Source organism: Cynara cardunculus, assembly GCF_001531365.2.
Source record: "Cynara cardunculus var. scolymus isolate 2C chromosome LG 10, CcrdV1, whole genome shotgun sequence".
Lineage (NCBI taxonomy): Eukaryota > Viridiplantae > Streptophyta > Magnoliopsida > Asterales > Asteraceae > Cynara > Cynara cardunculus.
The window spans coordinates 21141363-21161127 of NC_037537.1; the positions used below are offsets into that span (position 1 = coordinate 21141363).

The 19765-nt window shown below is 35.2% G+C and overlaps 4 protein-coding genes and 1 non-coding gene across 6 annotated transcripts; 2 read left to right on the forward strand and 3 right to left on the reverse strand.

The window, feature by feature from the left end:
• The first annotated feature begins 385 nt into the window (after positions 1 to 385).
• Positions 386 to 2203, forward strand: LOC112520110 (pentatricopeptide repeat-containing protein At3g12770-like). The gene has a single exon (XM_025128412.1). The coding sequence runs from the start codon at positions 386 to 388 to the stop codon at positions 2201 to 2203; it is 1818 nt and encodes a 605-aa protein (XP_024984180.1).
• Positions 2204 to 2385: 182 nt separating this feature from the next.
• On the reverse strand, positions 2386 to 4489 carry LOC112519617 (probable folate-biopterin transporter 8, chloroplastic). Of its 2 annotated transcripts, none has more exons than XM_025127827.1 (2): positions 3922 to 4489; positions 2386 to 3793 (listed from the first exon to the last, which is right to left on the reverse strand). In XM_025127827.1, exons 1-2 carry the CDS (start codon positions 4418 to 4420, stop codon positions 2646 to 2648), a joined length of 1647 nt encoding a protein of 548 aa, XP_024983595.1. In that variant the 5' UTR covers positions 4421 to 4489; the 3' UTR covers positions 2386 to 2645. The 2 variants fall into 2 exon arrangements, with proteins under 2 accessions (XP_024983595.1, XP_024983596.1); XM_025127828.1 differs by having other exon boundaries at positions 2386 to 3782; positions 3922 to 4069.
• A 1230-nt stretch (positions 4490 to 5719) lies between these two features.
• LOC112519268 (haloacid dehalogenase-like hydrolase domain-containing protein At2g33255) lies at positions 5720 to 9534 on the reverse strand. The gene is made up of 5 exons (XM_025127295.1): positions 9141 to 9534; positions 7942 to 7984; positions 7749 to 7809; positions 7522 to 7656; positions 5720 to 6247 (listed from the first exon to the last, which is right to left on the reverse strand). Exons 1-5 carry the CDS (start codon positions 9523 to 9525, stop codon positions 6083 to 6085), a joined length of 789 nt encoding a protein of 262 aa, XP_024983063.1. The 5' UTR covers positions 9526 to 9534; the 3' UTR covers positions 5720 to 6082.
• Positions 9535 to 12443: 2909 nt separating this feature from the next.
• Positions 12444 to 12514, reverse strand: TRNAG-GCC. The gene has a single exon. It is a non-coding gene; the product is annotated as a tRNA-Gly (tRNA).
• Positions 12515 to 13817: 1303 nt separating this feature from the next.
• Positions 13818 to 19734, forward strand: LOC112519312 (carboxyl-terminal-processing peptidase 2, chloroplastic). Its single transcript, XM_025127365.1, has 13 exons — positions 13818 to 13913; positions 14239 to 14602; positions 14696 to 14845; positions 15097 to 15179; positions 15277 to 15485; positions 16353 to 16421; positions 16672 to 16790; positions 17240 to 17315; positions 17412 to 17453; positions 18009 to 18117; positions 19131 to 19228; positions 19307 to 19400; positions 19480 to 19734. Exons 1-13 carry the CDS (start codon positions 13839 to 13841, stop codon positions 19603 to 19605), a joined length of 1614 nt encoding a protein of 537 aa, XP_024983133.1. The 5' UTR covers positions 13818 to 13838; the 3' UTR covers positions 19606 to 19734.
• Positions 19735 to 19765: the final 31 nt, after the last annotated feature.

Sequence of the window (19765 nt, forward strand, 5' to 3'; positions counted from 1 at the left end):
TATTGTGGACTCTTGATTCCTCTTGTGTCTAGCTTCTTGCTGGATCGTTTTGTTTAATTTTATTGGTTGGCTTGGTGAGGGTGATGGCCATGCCGAAGCTCTCCTCCTTGTCCTTCCTTTTTTGCCTTTCAAAAAAAAAAAAGAAATGAAAGCAAATTTTGAGAAGATTTTGCTTTTGGTTTTTCATTTAAGAAATTTTGCGAATCTGAAGTAGTTGTCTAATATATATGGCTTCACCGGTCCACCACCACCTACCAACTATCCGGCAACCCATCACGGTGGTCGATGGTGTTGACGTAGCATGATGAGTTCAGAAGTTTCGATTTTGAGTTAAACTTAAATGCAACTTAAAATATTTTTCTCAACTTTCGTGTTAGAATCACATATGTTCTCAACAAAGCCATCGCAGTCTCCTGCTCCTCGCCATCTTCTCCAACTTCTTCAACTGTCAATCAGCAATCAGTCTTTGAAACTGACCCACCAATCCCATGCTCGAGTTTGCCACTTGGGTCTCCAGCAACACCCTGTTGTCTTAACAAATCTCATCAATGCCTACGCTCTTACCGAGAACACTGTACAATCTCGAAAGCTTTTCGACTCCATTGAAGTCAAGGATGTTGGTTTATGGAACACGTACATCAATGGATTCGTAAAAAATGATCTTCATCCCGAAAGTTTTAGCATTTTTAACAATATGTGCCGAACCGCTAATTCTCTCCCTGATGGCTTCACATTTTCGACTCTGGCTAAAGCTTCCGGCGTGATTGGAGACTTGCTCGCCGGAAAATGTGTTCACGGAAAGACTATAAAACTTGGGTTTTTGTCAGATACTATATTAACCAATTCCTTGATGTCAATGTATAACAAATGTGATAGAATTCAAGACTCTCGTAAACTGTTTGACGAAATGCCCCAAAGAACTATTTCTTCGTGGAACATAATCTTGTCGGGATATGTCAGTGGTGAAAACCCCTTTCTAGAGTATCAAGTTTGGAAAATTTTAAAGTACATGTTAACAGAAGGATTGAAGCCTAATGAATTCACATTATCCAGTCTGCTTCCAATGTGCGGATTCAGATTGGGGAGATTCGATCATGGAAGGGAACTTCATTGTTACATCATCAGAAATGAACTTAACCTTGATATCTATTCGGGTGTTCACTTAAACTGCTCTTTGATAGATATGTATTCAAGATGTAGAAAAGTAAGTTTGGCTCGACTGATCTTTGATCAGATGAGGTTTAAAAATGTCTTCACATGGACAGCAATGATGAATGGTTATCTACAAATTGGGGATGGAAATGAAGTTGTGCTTCTATTTTGTGAAATGCAGAGAAGGGGCGACGTAGAACCTAACGAGGTTTCCCTTCTAACACTTCTTCCTGCTGGAAACTTAGTTGCAGGTTTGTTAGGAGTAATGCAGATTCATGGGTATTGTGCCAAAAAGAGTTTTATCAATCACACTTCTTTCTGCAACTGTCTAATAGATATGTACTCTAAGAACGGTCTTTTGAGCCATGCAAGGGAAGTCTTTGACCACGATTGTCTTGCAAAAGATGCAATCTCTTGGGGTTCAATGATCTCAGGGTACGGATTACATGGGAAAGGTCAAGAAGCAGTTGATTTGTATGATAAAATGCTCGCAAATGGAATCAAGTCAGATGCAATTCATGTTGTTGGAGTTCTTTCTGCCTGTAGCAGATCAGGTTTGGTAGAAAAAGGTCTTGATGTTTATAGAAAAGCAACAAGTATTTCTGGGTTCGAACCAACAATGGAGATGTATTCTTGTGTGGTTGACATTTTGGGCCGATCAGGTCAGCTTGATGAAGCTTTGAGTTTCATCAAGACTCTTCCTTTAGAACCTGGACCTAGTGTCTGGGGAGCGTTTGTGAGTGCTTCTGTGCTTCACACAAACTATGAAACAGGAGTTTTGGCTTACAAAGCGCTTATCCAGATCGAACCTGAAAATCCCTCTAATTATGTCTCTCTTTCTAATCTTCATGCAACTTCTAGGAAGTGGGATTCTGTGGCTGAAGTGCGAAGAACGATGAAAGAAAGAAGCTTGAGGAAGTTTCCTGGTTGCAGTTGGATTACCATCAACAGCGAGACTCATAGTTTCTCTGCTTCTGATAAAGGGCATCCTGATTCCGGTAAGATATATGAAATCTTGAATGAACTGATTCTAGCGATGAAGAAACCCTGATCTGGAGATATTGATTTGTTAGATAACCGGGATGACCAGCTAAGGATGGATATGACAGTTTTAGACATTTCTGATGACATGATCTCTGATAGGAGTTTTTAGAGGCACATGACTAGAGTGACTGATCTTTTAGTAGGATCCGGTAGAGGGTGACAAACAAGGGATGTACTGGGTTCGTTTGGTTTGGTTTGTATGTGGATATATCCTCTTATATATACCATGCAACAAATTTGAATCTGATGGAATTCATATGTGAATAAAAAAATTCAACATTATTTTACATGTATGCTTACTGTAAACAAGTTAATCCTGAAATCCTAGCCTAACTTCAGTTATCACTCTTCAGCAAATTCTTCCAGCCTCCAGTTATAATCCTTTATTGCCACCATAATCCTCTGTGCTACAAGTGTTATTTCTAAAGATTTTCTTGATTCATATAGTTTTATCTCTGAGCCTCGGATTCTCGTTCTCTTCGATACACAAAAACCATATTGAACACCACTCTTCCAACCCTTCTGGTCTTTCTCCTCCTTTTACTCAAACCTGTCTTCTTTTCCTTCTCATCTGCAGGTTGTGAAGTGGGTACATTCTGAATCCAAAATACTGGCACTAATGCTGCTAAAAACTGTATCATGATTCCCAAAGGAAGGTTGGAGTAATCAGCTGATGTTATTCCAAGAAAAGACGCCATTCCGACCCCCAAAAATCCACTACAAATTGACGATAAACACAGGGCCGAGGCCAAGAAAGACATGAGCGATCCTTCGCAGCCTGCAGGGGCTAAACTTGCGAAAAGGACTTGAAAAGGCAGGAGCTTGAACTGTGCAATCATTTCTGCCACACCCGAAATGCAAACAGCAAAGATGTGGTTCGGGATTCCGAATTTCAGATTGATTTGCTTCACAAGAACAAGATCAAGAAGCAGGGAAGACGCGTATAGTATTTGTACAGTTCCAATCAGTTTCCTCATTGAGATGGTTTTCCAGCAGCGATCATAGACAACAGCTACAGTTAACAGCAGTAATTGACCCATAACTTTCGACATTCCAATAATAGAAGGATCAAGATTCAGACACTGTGTTTGGTAACAAAATATAGAACCAGATAAGATTGGAACCATAGCAATTGAAGCAACAACCCAAGAAAGTGACCGGAAGATACCATCATCCCTGATCGCGATCATTAGATCAGAAGATTGTTTCTTAATATTCAATATGATCGATTCATGATGATTTGAAGAATGAGGCAAACCGAAAGATTCTTCTCTTGTTTTCAGAGATAACACCAGTTGGAAAGACATCAAAGATGCAAAGATCAAGAACATGGATTTCGGTTTATGTGTTCTTAAAAGGAAAAATCCACCTAGAAAATTGCCTAAAACTCCACCAGCAGCTAAGGCCATGAAAGCATAAGATTGAAGACCATTAATCTTGTTCTTTTGACCATATTCAGCAACAAGGGCATCCTTAGCAACTTCTGTAATGGATGCTCCAAGATTACTGAGAAGAACACATGCCATTAGAATGGGTAGAGCTTGACTAGCCATTGGGCTCAATGCCATAGAACCCCAAGAAATCCCCTGCAGCAAAACTGAAAATATTGATATCAATCCCTTTAAATCTACGGGTAATTCTCGTTTTTCATCTTACCCATATAAAGACAGGTGAAAATTAGCATCAATGTGATTGAAATATTGATAGAAGAGGAGCTAAGCTAACCTCCAATGGAAATGTAGGGCAACCTATGGGATCCACCAATGAAGAGAGCATCTGACAAGATTCCATAAAAGGGTTTTGCAACCATTGGAAGATTAGCAAAATTCTGCACTAGCTGCAATGTTGAAGGATTGAGATTCAAATTGTTGGCCATATGGAAATTTAGGGCTAGCCATGGAAAACATCTAAATCCTTGCACCCAATACCCAAACCCACAAAGATTCAACAAATTCTGAATCCCATTAAGATTCCTATCTTGTTTTTCAGTTTCTTTTTTCTTGATGTTATTGAGATAGAAAACCACAGGATCAACCATATCGGTTCTGGGATTCCTGCAGTTTGGGGTTTTCAAGATTTTCTTGGGTTGTCTTTGTTGGAGAGGAAAAGAAGAGAAATGGATGGGTGTTTTGAGGTTGAAGAAAGATGGTATTTTTGTGGGATTAGTGAAAGATGGATTGGATGGAAATGATGGGTTGGGGTTGGAAAGTGATGATAGAGCCATGGATGGTGTGGTTATGGACTCTCTGATGGTTTCTGGTTTTCCGAGGTTGAAGAAGAAGAAGAAGAAGAAGAAGAAGAAGAAGAAGAAAGAAGATGATGTTGGCGGATTAGAAGAGATTGGGTGGAGAAAAATATAGAGAGTAGAGAGGCGCCAAGAAGGAGGACCCTTCCAGAGATGGGAGAAATGATAAGACCTGTGTTTTATGAAAAAATTTCTGAAAATAGGAGAGATACAGAATGAGGTTTTGTTTTGTTTTGTTTTGGGAGAGATCCTGAATGGGCCCAGTGAAATGGGGATCTCTGTCTCTGTCTCTCTCTCTTGACTTGACAGCTCAGTAGTCAAATTAGGGCTTTTTTAGGATCTGAATTCTAAAATATTGTATAAGGATACAATATTTAAACTCTTACTTTTTTTACATTTTTTTATGTATGACTTTCTAAAATTATAAGGGATACAAATAATATTATCCAGACTTGTTATTCGTTATAAATATAAAAAAACATTCATGATAAATAATAGATCCATATTTCTAATAAATATGTCCTGTGTCGTATTATGAAAGATTCATGAGCTCCTAGAATCAGGATAAATTATTTAAAAAGGATATCTCGATATTGATGTGTATGAACATAATATTGATAAACAATAAATAGATGTGCATTTAGCTTAATCTTTTGAAGATTCCGTTAGGGGTACAAGTCTAAATGGAGCAATTCTTTTAATTTAGCTTGAATGTATTACGATTTTTCTTCATTCCTAACAATAATTTTTTATAATTATTGTAACATGTTTTTTATATATATTTAATACTTTGGCGAGTAGACTTGGGATCATGTGAGACAAGACTGTTTTCGTAAGACACGTGAAACACGATTTATACATTTGAAACTTCACAACAGAACACTGTGAATGTGACCTTCACATTGTTTTTGTTGTGAAGATTCGGGTTTTTTTTACCTTAACAACATTTTATTGTGAAGTTCCAAGTGTAAAAATCGTATCTCACATGAACCCAACCTTTAGCGAGTAACTAATAAATCTTGTAGCTCTCTTAAGCATATAAATATCAATTCATCTTATATTTAAATTCCATATTACATAGAGAAATGTTACATCAAAGTCAACGTTTTATCAGGTAAAACGGGTACAAAATAGAAAGGAATGAATGTGATAAGTGAACATTCGTTATGTTAACTGAGAAAAAGATTTACATCTTTTCATTAAATAAAAACTACGACAAACTTCATTAAATTTTAATGTAATTTATCTTCATAAATCATGGTACCAATGCTTCTAGTATTCAAGTTTGAGCATCATGTAACGTATGTTATATTACATAAATTTGGTTCAACAGGCAAATCGTTTTACAAAATCTACCATCTTTTTCATTGATTCGGCCAGAAACACAACCATGTAAATATCTGTTTAAATCAAAACCAAACGGACCCAGTATATCCCACACATATGTTTGCATACTGATCTATTTTCCTTCAGTGCTTGAACGATTCGACCAACCATTTTTTTAAGTTCGCCAAATTGGTGATCTTAAGAATCTTCATCATGTCAGGGCTGCTTCTACCGATAAAATCTTGAAAAAACGAGACCTGATGGGATCATAAACTCGAATCTCGTGTATAAATCTTTGGGATGTCGATAACGTGGTCAAGGCGTTAAGTCAAAATTGGTCTCCAAGAGCAAATGAAGTTGAGAAAGGGAGGATATCTTGTAATCTGGTTTATGTTCAACAGTGGCATATTCAGGAGAATCATACCTCCCTGTTTCATCAAGCAAACATGTGAATGCTCCAGCCCTTTTTCCACAAGCCACCTGAGACCACGGGTTTCGAATCATAAAAAAAGAACAAGCGAAATTCAAACGTAAGATAAAAACCGACACTTTTTGCAGTCATTTCACTTGTACCATTTCCTTAGAATTACTCCGTATTTGAATCATAATCCAAGTTTAAGTTAAAGCTATGTTTGACATAGTTGATAAACTCTCTTTTGGCAGAAAAACTAGTTGGTAGCCAGTAAGTCGGTCAAGTTTGGTAAAACTAGCCGATAAATGATAAGCTAGATTACAGAGTAAAATGACCTAAAAACACATGTTGAAATTTTAATTGGAATAATATAGGGAAACAATTGGAAAAAAAAAAACCTAGTGCTTGTTGAACTGCTACTTTCAATGAGCTAGCTTAGACAGGGACGGACCCTCTATGGAGCATATGGTGAGATGGGCCACTGCTATGCTCCTCCGTGGTAGTGTAAGAAAATGAAGGCCATGAAAGGTGCCACTGTATAATTTTGTTGGATGCAACTGTATATTCCTTGAAACTACAATAATAACTCAGTTCCTCTTGGTAGAGTTGGTTTGCATGGTTCTAGACACGGGTTCGGATCCCATTTGTGTCATTTTCTTAGATTTTAGCTTTTAATATCAGGTTTATTATGTTTCTGAAAAAATTGAGATTAAATACTCGAACACAAGACCTAAGATACAGAAAGCAAGGAACTAACCAATAGACTAATGATGATGTTTATCCATAGCTTCCTTTTTTATAGTCAAATGGTGCCACCACTTGAAAAAAATTCTAGGTCGGCTTCTAAGCTTAGGGCTAACCAAACCGGACTTTTCAATAAGCTAGCTTATCGTTGACCTAAGTGGTTGACTTTTCAGAAACTTGATTAATTTGCAACAAAAAACCAAGTAGGAATTTCTAAAAAAGTCCAAGCACTCGGTTCCAGATTTTATGAATCTTCGATATAGAAACTTGACTAGGTCCGAATATGGAATCCTAAAGTAGCTTTTTCGTATTAGTGACCACCACAAGAAAGCATGAATGTTAAACAGAAGTACTCGTGACTACTTTTTTTTTTTTGTAAGGGTGTCCGGGCCAAAGCCCGACTAATCCCCGGCAAATTTGGAGGCTAAACATGGCCCCACTTAAATGTCGCCAACACTCCCCTCCCAGGGCTCGAACTCGGGTTCATGACTATGCCATGCCCAAGCCTTCACCATTAGGCTGGAAGGTCTTTGACTACTCGTGACTACTTGAAAGCAAAAAAGGGTCAAAAGCAGTATTTAGAATGTGAATTACTTACATCGTCCTTCAGGCTATCCCCAATCATCATTACTTCATTAGGTTGAACTTCCCACGATGAACATATATGAAGCAGGGGAGCAGGGTCTGGTTTATAAGGTCGAAATTCTCTACTCAACGCTGGAGAAAATGACATCTGTAACAACATATATATACATATCATTATATGGTTTGATGAATCAAGGTATACTGATACTAGCAAGACAAAAGAAGAAAAGAAAAATATACCCTAAATCGTTCATGAAACAAATCAACGGCTGATTTAACATTACGAGTGATCAGTCCTCTTCTGCAAAATAAAGAACAGGTGATATCTATCATATGAGATCAAGAATTCTATTCGACTTAAATGCCTAAAAAGTTATAGTTCAAAACATCAAATTTATAAAGAATTCATGTAATCATGTGAGCAAATTGTGACCTGATATTTTTTGAGTCAAGATAACCACAAAGCTCTGCAGCACCTGCAGTTTCGTTCAAGTATATCGAGATAAGAATTTACCACTGAATGAAGTTCCAAGATTGCTAAATATTACTAATCAGAACACGTCAACAATGTACGTTTTGCATTTAACTAGAAAAGTATAGTACTTTTCGAATGAATAATCATGATTCAGATACAAATTTGGTACCCCCTCAATACCATGAAAATTGCAAGAATTCTTTTATAGATATATCGCGAAAAGTGCAACAATTTCCCTTTTGGGTCTACAAAATTCTCATATTTTGTCATCATTAAGGGTTCCCAAGAGCATTTTTATGAAAAATGTTAGTTGTTGGATGAAATTTGTGAATACATAGAGAAACAGAGAATGAAATAGCATGGATAAAACCGTGAGATCATGTAAGAGCTCGATTTTGTTAGGTTGTATTTCGACCCTAATTTGTCTGGATATGACAAAATGAACTCTAGGATAATCTTAGATTTTCAGTAACGATTTTGGCAGAAGTCATTTCTTTATACTCAGAGAATTGTATCTGTTCCTAAATCAATGCCAAGAATATCTCCCCATAAAATGCAAATGATTGCCAGAGTAATTGGTTGTTACCAAAACTGCACAGAGATCAAAAGACTTCAGAACTTCTGACTCTTCATAAGCCCTTCAGAATCAGAAGCTCTGACTCCTCTGAGTCGGAAGCTCTGAGTCCACACCACTTCAGATTCAGAAGCTTCCGAGTCAACACCACCACTTGGTGCATTACCCCTCGGACCCCACATGGGGGAGTGACCTCCTTGACCCCACACCCCACCATATGCACTATCCAGTGATCGGGTTCTAGTTATCTATACGATTGTGGACTCCATACCTCCAAGCCACATTAGCATCCATCTGAATCTTGAAGTTCGAACGCAACCACTTTACCATACAGAATGGAAACTGCAACCCTTTAATTGCGGTTGAGGGAATGAATCCCTCAAAGTCTGAAACACATTGCTTCATGGGTGAAGTATAAATTGACCAACAAACATGTTCATTAGTTGAACATAAGTAGCAACTATGGGAGCATTTTCATAGAGATTATGCAGAAATTCTACTTATAATCAAACTAATTAACATGATTTATACTACAAATCTCTATCAATTAAGCATAAACCCTAATGAGATTGTACGACATTACCAGGCATAATCTGGAGTCGATCGAGCCCTTGTTGCTCAAAATCCGCAATGATTTCGTAAGCTTTTTGTTGCTTATCAGGAGCCCATTGTTCAATATGATGCAAAATGTCGATCCCAGAAGGGGAATTTGATTTGATGGAAACGTATAGATCTTGGCCGAGGACGGCTTTATACATGGCCTGAAAATCAATGACGGGGACTGTTAGGGTTCCGTCCATGTCGAATACCACTCCCTTGAGGCGAGATTTGATGGGGTTAGAGCTCGATTGAACAGACATGGTGGTGGCGAAAGATTTGAAGAAAGCTCTGGATGGTTTTAGCATAAGCGTATCGCTTAGGAACTTGAGTGGCAACAAATTCAGCGGCGGCATTAAGGATAGGGTCATCAAACAGATCCTCGTATCTGATCATCTCGATTATAATTCGAATTTATTCGAATTCATAAATGTAACGAGTGTTTGAGATTGACTTAATGGTTTTTTTTTAATAAGTTTTTATGAAGTTATTATAAGTCTTATTATCGGTTTGGCACTGGTATAAATTGTTTATACAGATACTCAAAAGTGCTTATTATCGATGTCACACCAGAATAAGTCACTAAGTTGTTTTTATAAATGTTTAAAAACATTTTCAAAATAGAGAAAATGAAGTTTAATCTAATAGATTTTTGTGTTTGGGATTGCTTATAAAAATATTTTATTGATTTATTTTAGTGTATCATGTTAATAAGCACTTTTGAGTGTTTGAATAAACAACTTATACCGGTGTCAAACCGATAATAAAGAGTTTTTGAAGAAGATAAATCATTCTAACTTATAATAAGTTGATAAGAATTTTTATAGAAAAACATAAGTTGTTTTCCAACAACTATACTCTATTTTTATAATTCTATCAATAACTATATTATTAATATATTGAATATATTTAATAAAATATTATTTATCCCTCGTAAATAGGTCTAAGGAGGGGATGAGGCAGACTATCCTTGATCCCCAATGATATTGATTATGATCACATCTTTATCCTCGTCCTAAGTAAAATAAACTTAAGGGTGCGTTTGGTATGTAGATTACGTGGAACAGGTCGGGACAAAAAAAATAGTTCATGTTTGGCATGTCATGGACAAAAAAAAAACATAGGACAAAGTATGACTATTTTTAATTTTCAGGGGACAAATCTTGATATTTTTTGTTTAACCAAAAATGGTGAAACAACATGTGATTGAATTTAAAATGATTATATTACCCATTGTTATTTCGTTTCAATAGAAAACCTAATCCATCCATTTGTGTGCCGCTCGTCAACACCTCTTTATCATTTTTTTTGAATTTATATTTAATGCATTAAACTTGATTACAAAAAATATGTAATTAAAATATATTTTTGTTGATTTGTTGTCATTTTACAGTCATTATATTTAGGGGTAATATGATCATTTTAATCGTTTTGTCTTGTTCTGTCCTGGTCGTACCAAACATAAGACCGACAATTAGTCATGTCCCGTCCCATCCTAAAATTTTTAAAATAAATAAATTTATATTAGTATCAAATTAATCATTTAATAGTTCTTTTTTTTTGGTATAACGTCTTAATTTAATTTTTTATTATAATTTAATTCAGATTTAATAACAAAATAAATTATTTCCTGTTTAATAATTTATTTTTTATAAAGATAATAATTAAAATATTTTGTTAGAACTAAATGATTATCTTAATTATGTTTTCTATTTTTCTATATTTAAACTAAATGTTTATTCTGTATTTGATTATGTTTATCTGCAGTTAGTTACACGAATTTAAAAATGAAGTTTTAATAAGTTGTATTTATGCAAAATTATTTATAATCTTGAATTTTAAGTAGCATGCATCAATAAACAGTACTTCATGTATAAAAATTGGTTTTTAAGATTTTTTATCAAATACTTTATAAAATAGTAATAGATAAATAATACACTTCATATTTTTTATTAAATAGTCATATATATATATATATATATACAAGTACAGGGCGTGGAGTGTGATATCTTAAACTATATACCATATGAAGCAATCAATTAAGGAATTTATGGGAATTATCAAGATTCATGGGCTCTTTGTTACCTCTTAATAGTTCTATTAAGAGACAGTTTATGAATCATTAAGAGGTGAATTTTGTGTGACAAAAAAAAAATCTGTCTCTTAATGATTCTAAAACCCTCTAAATGATTTTGTATTTTGGACCTCCCTTAACCATTCAGCATTCTAATTGCAATGTAAACAATTATTGAACCATTCAGCATTCTAATCAATGGTTAAAATACAAAATGATTCATTAATTTCAAAAACGTTTATCTTATTTGACTTTTTATTTTCTTTTGTAATTAAGAAACTTTTACTCCCTTAATTTTTAAAATAAATTATCTAAAAGATAATTAATATTGTAATTAAACAAATTACATAAAAAAATGAGCAGTTCGTTTTATTCGATTTGACATCCATCTCGATAGGTTATCAATCGGTCTCGTTAGAATATGAAGGTGGTAGGTTATGATTTTACACATACAACCACACACCAAGTCAATAGATGGGGTATTGGTCGGTCTCGATTGGTCTCCATGGGTTCTCGATCGGTCGCCATGGTTCTTGATTAGTCTCTATGAATTACTGATTCGTCTTGATAAAAGTTGAATATGATAGCCTATGATTTTACATACACAAACAAATAATAAATCAAGCAGTAGGTTCTGAATGAAAAATGGAGGTGGTAGGTTATGGTTTTATACATATAAGCACACACCAAGTCAACAAATAGATTCTCGACTAGTCTCGATAGGCTCTCGATCGGTCTCGACGGGTGTTGTGTTACGTGATGAAAAACGTGGTGTCAGGTTACATACTTACGACGTTGAAGAAAGTGTTTAAGAAAGTGTCGAGTTGTTGTATACACCCAAACATACATGAATATTAATAATTTTTAAGACAATTTAATTTAAAAATAATGGGAATAAAAAAATTAAAGAAAATTAACATAGCTAATGTAACCATGATTGAACTTGACTCGTTTTTATCCATAATCATCTTAATTAATGAATTTAATTAAAAATATATTTAATATGAGTTATTGGATCATAAAATACTAAAATTTGTCTCTTGATTTACAATAAAAATTTATTTTTAATAACAAGCCTCATCGATAATTTTATGGTTTATTTTAAAAGAAATAAAAAAAATAGAGAGCTCAGTGAGGCCTGTAATATTATCCACGTGGCAGATAATGAACGATGGACCCGCCATCGAATAGGCTTAATCATCACAGCCCCCTTAATGCACCAGCCGGGAATCGAACCCGGGTCTGTACCGTGGCAGGGTACTATTCTACCACTAGACCACTGGTGCTTCTTGTTTCAGTTCTCTCATTTTTCATATATATTATGTATCAAATACAGATGTATCCCATTTAAAAAAAAAACAAAATTTTATATATATATATATATATATAAACACTATATTATAAATCATTTAAAAAATATTTTTTATGCATGAAATACTGTTTATTGATAAATATTACTTAAAATGTAATATTACAATAATTTTGCATAAATACAACTTATTAAAATTTTATTTTTAAATTCGTGTAGCTAATTACAGATAAACATAATCAAATACAAGATAAACATCTCATTTGAAATATAAAAATTCTAAAATATAGTTAGAATAATCATAGTTCTAACAAAATCATTTTCCTTATAAAATTTATTGTTAAACCAAAAATAAATTATTTCATTATTTGACCTAAATTAAATTATAATAAAAAATTGAATTAAAGAAATTGTATAAAAAAAACAAGAACTTTTAAATAATTTGATATTAATATTGATATATTTTTTCAAATTTTTTTGATATCTTCAAATGTATTTTTATTTAAAAGTAGATTATTATCTTTCTCAAAAACATATAAACTGTATTATATCAACATAGACAAAAAAATAAAATAAAACATTAAAATAAAGATGTATCTCATTAAATTGTACGAGTATCTTTTTTAGTATAATATGATAACATCACCTTAAAGAATATATTTATCAACCACAATACTCTATGTTAGCCTCTGTATTCTACTTTATTGTACCCCGATCCATAAGTATTATATCTTGACACTTTTATCCCTCCAACATTCAACACTTTATCACAACTACTCTCTACATAAATAGAAGATAAGTAAAAATAAAAGGACAATATCGACAAATATAAACCTTTCAATAATAAGATGTTATTTGTTTATCTGATACAACTTTTAAATCATTAAGAGGTGAATTTTGTTTGACAAAAAAATAGTATGTTTTTTAATAGTTATAAAACTCTTTGAATGAGTTTGTATCTTAGGTTTTTTTTTAACCATTAATCACTTTAATTTTTATTATGAATAATTACCAAACAATTATATTTTAAATTGTATCATATCATAAAGATTCTTTATTATTCTACACCAAACCATTCAAGAACTATCAATATCAAAACAAGTGATAAAAAGAAACAATCTTATTAGCGAATAAATGGTGGAGACTATTGAGCTCATTGAGTTGAGATCAAAGAAAACTATCTTCTTAAAACATATTTTTCCAATGTTTAAATGCTTGAAGGTTGAGCATAGAAACTTAAATATCCATTATTCTTAAAAAAGGCAAGCATTCGAAACCCCATCCACTTTGGTGGGAGTCAAATGGAAGTGATTGGTGGCTCCTCCTCCGTCTCCCTCCTCATCTCTTCCCGCTACAATCTCTGCTTCACTTCCAAGGTCTGCTCCTCCTAGACTCCGTTTTAGTTTCAATTTTCAGAATTTTCTTGAAATTAAGTATAAAAATGTTTAATTTCTTCTTCAATTTACTGCCATATTGAACATATGAACTTGACCTAGATTGCATTGTTGCATTTCTATATTTGACAATCGATCTATTGTGTGATTTAATTGTTAATCGCTAGCATTTAATATAAATCCTTAGTTATTACTGGAGCATACTTTGTGTATGAATCGAGTAAGCAGAATTGGTAAAATGATCATGGAATGGTGGTTGAGATTATACTGTGTTTACATTTTTGGTTGCATTTTTTTTTATGTATAGGTGCTTCCATGGAACTCTTTACTTGTTAGCCCTGTAAAAGCTCGGTTGTGCAATTCATTATCGTGCGTAAGCGTAAATGCTAGTGATAGATTGGCAGCTTTCAACTCTAAAAGGGTTCATGAGGATAGGAGTTTCCTTAGGTTGGTAAGAAGGTTCAACAAGAGATTTGCTTTTGAACATCTTGTGCATTTTAGGAGGAAAGGACGATTATTATCTAAAGTAAGGAAGCATACCATCAGCCTTTGGAAACTAGCAGAGAGTTCTGAGAAATTTAAAAATTTGTTCCCGGTTCTTGTTGTGCCGATTGTATTGGGAATGATGCTGTTTATGACCATGACTATTCCTGTTAGCAGATCTCCTTCCTGTAAGTTTTGATTTTTAAGTTTGCAGCCTGTACCTTGCTTCAACAAAGGTCAATCTTCTGCAGTTCTACTTCATTCTGAGGGATTATATGCAGGGGCACTCACTGAGGAGAATCTGCTGTTCCTCGAGGCATGGAGAACAATTGACCGTGCATATGTTGACAAGAGTTTCAATGGACAAAGTTGGTTTAGGTACAGAGAAAATGCACTACGCAATGAACCAATGAACAATCGTCAACAAACATGTATGCTTTTACAATTTCTTGATCTCAACCTTTTTCACTGTTGATCTTGTGTTTGTACCTCCCATTTTTCTATTTTTCCTTTTTTTGTATTTGGCATTCTCTTCGTCAGTTTTTATGATAATAACATTCATTGTAAATATATTAATAATAATAATAAGTTGCTAGCTTCATAGGTCTTCGTTCATATAAGCGAGTGTTTCTATATTGCTGAGCTGTGAAATTGTGTAAACTTGGTGCAATTTTGCATTCAGATGCAGCAATAAAGAAGATGCTTGGCACCCTGGATGACCCTTTCACTCGTTTTTTGGAGCCTGAGAAGTTCAAGAGTTTGAGGGTATGGAGCTGACCTTATTTCTATGCAGCGTTTATTTTCTGTATCAAATTCTATCGGTTTTTCTTTTTACACATGCAAATATGTTCTTTGAAGGCAGTCAGGAACACAAGGTGCTCTTACTGGAGTAGGGTTGTCAATTGGCTACCCAACTGGAAATGATGGAGCTCTGTCTGGACTGATGGTTATTTCAGCTTCTCCAGGGGGCCCTGCGAGTAGGGCTGCCATTTCCCCAGGTGATCTAATTCTGGCTATCGATGATGCTAGTACGGAAACAATGGACATTTATGATGCAGCCGAGCGCTTGCAGTAAGCTATCTCTACTATAGTATTGGTTTGCATTCTTTTTCTGCCATTGCCTTGTATCAAAAAAAGGAGTAAAGGACATGCTCATACTGTTATATTGGCAGGATTTTTACGTGCATGTAATCATGCAGACTCAATGAAAAAATTCCACCTCTTCTTTTTGTGGATTATGTTTGTTGCCAGATGAATTCTCTTACCTATATTTTTTGTTAAAGTTGGAGATGTGTGCACACATTTGCCAGATTTTTCATGGGAAAACTCTTTGGTTGGTCTTGGAAAACTGTTTGCTGTTTCCAGGTTCCTTCATCTATTTGTTGGTTAGACTAGGGGAATATTTAAAAAAAAACTAGAATGGTTTCTACTAGAAGTAGACATTTTATTAGTGATTAGTAAAACCTTCCTCAAACCCTCTCCAACTTTGTGCCAACTCCTGGACATTTAACTAGTTTATGGAATGTGCAATTCACCTTAATTATCGTTCAATCCCTTTCCTTACCTTTGATAAACCTGTGACGTAATTTGAATTTAGAATTTCGATGCTTTAAAATGTCTGAACATTAACAGCCTATATTCATCTTTGGTTCCCTAAGTGTGTGCACATGTGCTACTGCCTCACAAAGTTGACTATGGACTAATACCTTTTTGCTCTAGAAATAGTGTTAGGAAGCATTGAGTCATACAATTGGGAAATGCTATGCAGCTCATTTTTTATTTTTTTACTGATTGATAATGCTTTGATCATACTTACTGAAGATGGAGAAACAGATGTTGTCATGAGACTATATTTCTCGTAATTTGTTGGGGCCGATTTGTTAGTCAATGCTGTACTTTAATCTTACAGTTAACTTTAGACATCTAATTGACTTGCAGGGGCCCCGAAGGAAGTGAAGTACAGCTAAAATTACGAAGTGGACCTGAGATAAAAAATCTCTCATTAACGTACGTTCATTTGCTTCCTTCCATTTAAATAAATTAGAAGGTTTGTATGTTTGTATAGTTTGTGCCAACTCTAAGAACAGTGCTTCACAGTATTAATATGGGTTCCGTATTGTAAGTTCTGGACATTATAACTATCACCGTTCACTTTGTACTCAAGTGAAAAAGTTGTTTGGCGAATCATGTTGTTAATTTGTTATTTAGCTTCTACAGTCTCTAAATAGATTTTGCGATTAAATCATGTGTTTTGCAGGCGGGAAAACATTTCATTAAATCCGGTGACATCAAGAGTATGTGTGACACCTGGTTTGGGGAAGGGTGTCTCCAAGATTGGATACATCAAGTTAACATCATTCAACCAAAATGCTTCTGGTATAGTACCACTTACTGCTATTAATCGAGGTTGATGGAGCTAGATGTTTTTGCACATATTTCATATGGCTCTTCATGTAATTCTTTTACTATACTCCTTTTTAGACCATTTTGGGGAAAATGCACATAGAAAGACAAGATAATGCATGTTTTCTCAATTCTACAACCCCTTAGTTGTATTTGAGTCATAACTCAAAGGAAGAGGCTAATGTCGATATACTCACTTGTACTGGTAAAAAGTATGAATATGATCCGTGTGAAGGTTTAGGCACTGAACAAGATTCTTAATCTTTCTATTTTTCTTTTTTTATGGAAATTTACAATTTGTAAGTTGTAGGCCTTAATTGTATGGCATCCTAATGCCCTTCACGAAATCTGAAAATAAAATAGATGTGAATATTATTCCATCTTGAAAAAGTGAGAATGCTTCTAACAAACTAGTCTTGCAGGAGCTGTCAAGGAAGCAATCGAGACTTTAAGGAGAGACAATGTTGACGCGTTTGTCTTGGACCTTCGTAATAATAGGTGATATTCTTGCAACAATCACATGTTTCCGGCTTCCTTTTTGGACCCTCTTTTTGGAATGCTTCTAAAAGATGGTTTAATTAAATTCTGATGCAGCGGTGGTCTTTTTCCTGAAGGAATTGAGATTGCCAGGATTTGGTAAGTCTACAGTAGGATTTATGCAAAATGTATAATCCATTATTGAACCTTTTTGCTGGCTTTTAAGATGGTAAAAATCTGCATTTTCTGTTTGAAACCGAGGTTTATTCAATGCGTTCAACCTTTTGATTTATCTTGTATTAATATTTAGCTTCTCATGGAATTAGATTGCATATTAATTTTCTAAAAATGCTAAGGGGCCGTTTACTAAACGCTTACCCGGTAAGTACTTACCGGGTAATTTTTCTCACCGGATGAACATGGCAAGGGCCAAGAATCTTACCCGGTAAGAGCGATGATAAGGATGGAGAGTCTTACCCGGTAAGTGRCGGTGACGACTCTTACCCGGGTAAGCGCTTACCAGGTAAATTGTTGTATATGATACGTTTTAATACTACAATCTTACCCAATAAAATAAATTATAGTGTTGACTCCTAACGTTAAACATTTAGGTAAACGGCCCCTAAATGATGTTTGGTGCTGGAATTTTTGCTTTAGCTCTGAACTTTTGTCATATAACTGCAAAGCTCTCACAGTAAAGCCAATTCAAACCAGGTTGGACAAAGGTGTGATCGTGTACATCTGCGATAGTCGTGGAGTCCGAGATATATACGACAGTGATGGAACCCATGCAATAGCAGCTTCAGAGCCTCTAGCCGTGCTGGTAAGGCCAACAATGTCATCTCTTATGTCAACTTTAGAGATCCTTTAAAACTGAAGTATTCATGTATAAATGTCGGTAAAGCTACATAGAGTGATATATTGTCAGGAAGATCGAATCTTTAGCTGCCTCTACCCCAAGGGGTAGAGAGGCTATTTCCGTGTAGACGCTCGGCTTGCAAAACGAAAATTAAAAGAAATAAACAAGCAGGCTACATGTGAGAGTGTGTGCAAAGAAGCAACGAGTAAAATTAACGGAAAATACATCAAGGACAGAAGTATGGGAAGAATGACTAATGTAACCAAAGGAAAACACTTAGCACAATGCATACGAACAAGGAAAACACATAGCACAATGCAAACGAACAAGGAAAACACATAGTGCAATGCCGACAAGTATTAGTACAGGAAGAATGACTAATGTAACCAAAGGGTCTTTGGCCAAGTGGTACCGGATTACTGGTAGAGCCCAACCTCTCAGGAGGTCAAGGGTTCAAACCCCACTAAAGATGAGGAGTGTGCATGAGTATTTGCCATATATAAATATTATATACTTCAAAAAAGAATAACACATGTAAAGTGTGATAAAAACATCCATGTAGATCTTGTACAACGGAGGCTAGACATGCACAGATTGTCCTAGAGTGTTGAGAGGGGCTAGACGAGAACAAATTGTCCTAGAGCGTCGTGTCCATAGACCTTGGCTCTGATACCATGTGAGAATTTGTGGAACTCAATTAGATTACTCTTGAAAAGCATCCATGTAGATCTTGTAGTTCGGAGGCTAGACGGGCACACAGAATATCCTAGAGTGTTGAGAGGGCCTAGATGAGTACAAATTGTCACAAAGCATCGAGTCCTTAGACCTTTGCTCTGATACCATGTGAGAATTTGTGGAACCCCATTAGATTACTCTAAAAAAGTGCCCTTGAGGAGAGAAAGGAGGTTCGAACATGTATAGAGAAGAAATGGTCAAATGCGGGACTCTAACAAGAGGGATCTTTTTTGTTCTTTTAGGTGAATAAGGGAACTGCAAGTGCAAGTGAGATCTTAGCGGGTGCATTGAAGGATAACAAGAGGGCAGTGCTTCTTGGAGAACCCACTTTCGGCAAAGGGTATCATTTTTGCATAACGCTCTACAACATAAAATCCTTGATAATAACGTCTTAATATAACATATTCTTTATTTGCAGAAAAATCCAATCGGTTTTTGAACTGTCTGATGGGTCTGGCTTGGCTGTTACTGTTGCTCGTTATGAGACCCCTGATCATATCGACATCGATAAGGTTCTCTCTCGTTTTCTTTCTCTATACACATAAACAATGGGTTTCTAGGTTCTTGACCGCTTTATATGTCACCATTTAGGTTGGCATAATTCCTGATCATCCATTGCCAGCATCATTTCCGAAGGTCGATGATGGTTTTTGTGGCTGCATCGGGGACCCTGCTTCTGGTTGTTTTCTAAACAGAGTTGGATTATTTTCGAGATGATACCATTGTATATCATACACTTGATTTTAACGTTTGTTCGACTATTGGTTATTCGTTCAAAAAGACCATGACCAACATTTGTATAGTTTTGAAGGAAATATGGAAGAAAATGAAGTGAAGCTCTTGTGGTACATTGCCATTGCTAACTAAACTTGCTTCA

Bases quoted from the DNA above. Each gene is read 5' to 3' on its own strand.
- LOC112519268 (XM_025127295.1), bottom strand. From the start codon at position 9,525: ATGACCCTATCCTTAATGCCGCCGCTGAATTTGTTGCCACTCAAGTTC. The intron at 7,985-9,140 runs GTAATGTCGTAC...ACGAAACTGCAG, and splicing joins TCGACTCCAGATTATGCCTG to GTGCTGCAGAGCTTTGTGGT. The intron at 7,657-7,748 runs GTATATTTTTCT...ATGTTGTTACAG, and splicing joins TGTTTCATGAACGATTTAGG to ATGTCATTTTCTCCAGCGTT.
- LOC112520110 (XM_025128412.1), top strand. From the start codon at position 386: ATGTTCTCAACAAAGCCATCGCAGTCTCCTGCTCCTCGCCATCTTCTC.
- LOC112519617 (XM_025127827.1), bottom strand. From the start codon at position 4,420: ATGGCTCTATCATCACTTTCCAACCCCAACCCATCATTTCCATCCAAT. The intron at 3,794-3,921 runs GTTAGCTTAGCT...CAATATTTTCAG, and splicing joins GCCCTACATTTCCATTGGAG to TTTTGCTGCAGGGGATTTCT.
- LOC112519312 (XM_025127365.1), top strand. From the start codon at position 13,839: ATGGAAGTGATTGGTGGCTCCTCCTCCGTCTCCCTCCTCATCTCTTCC. The intron at 13,914-14,238 runs GTCTGCTCCTCC...TTTTATGTATAG, and splicing joins ATCTCTGCTTCACTTCCAAG to GTGCTTCCATGGAACTCTTT. The intron at 17,316-17,411 runs GTGATATTCTTG...ATTCTGATGCAG, and splicing joins TTGGACCTTCGTAATAATAG to CGGTGGTCTTTTTCCTGAAG.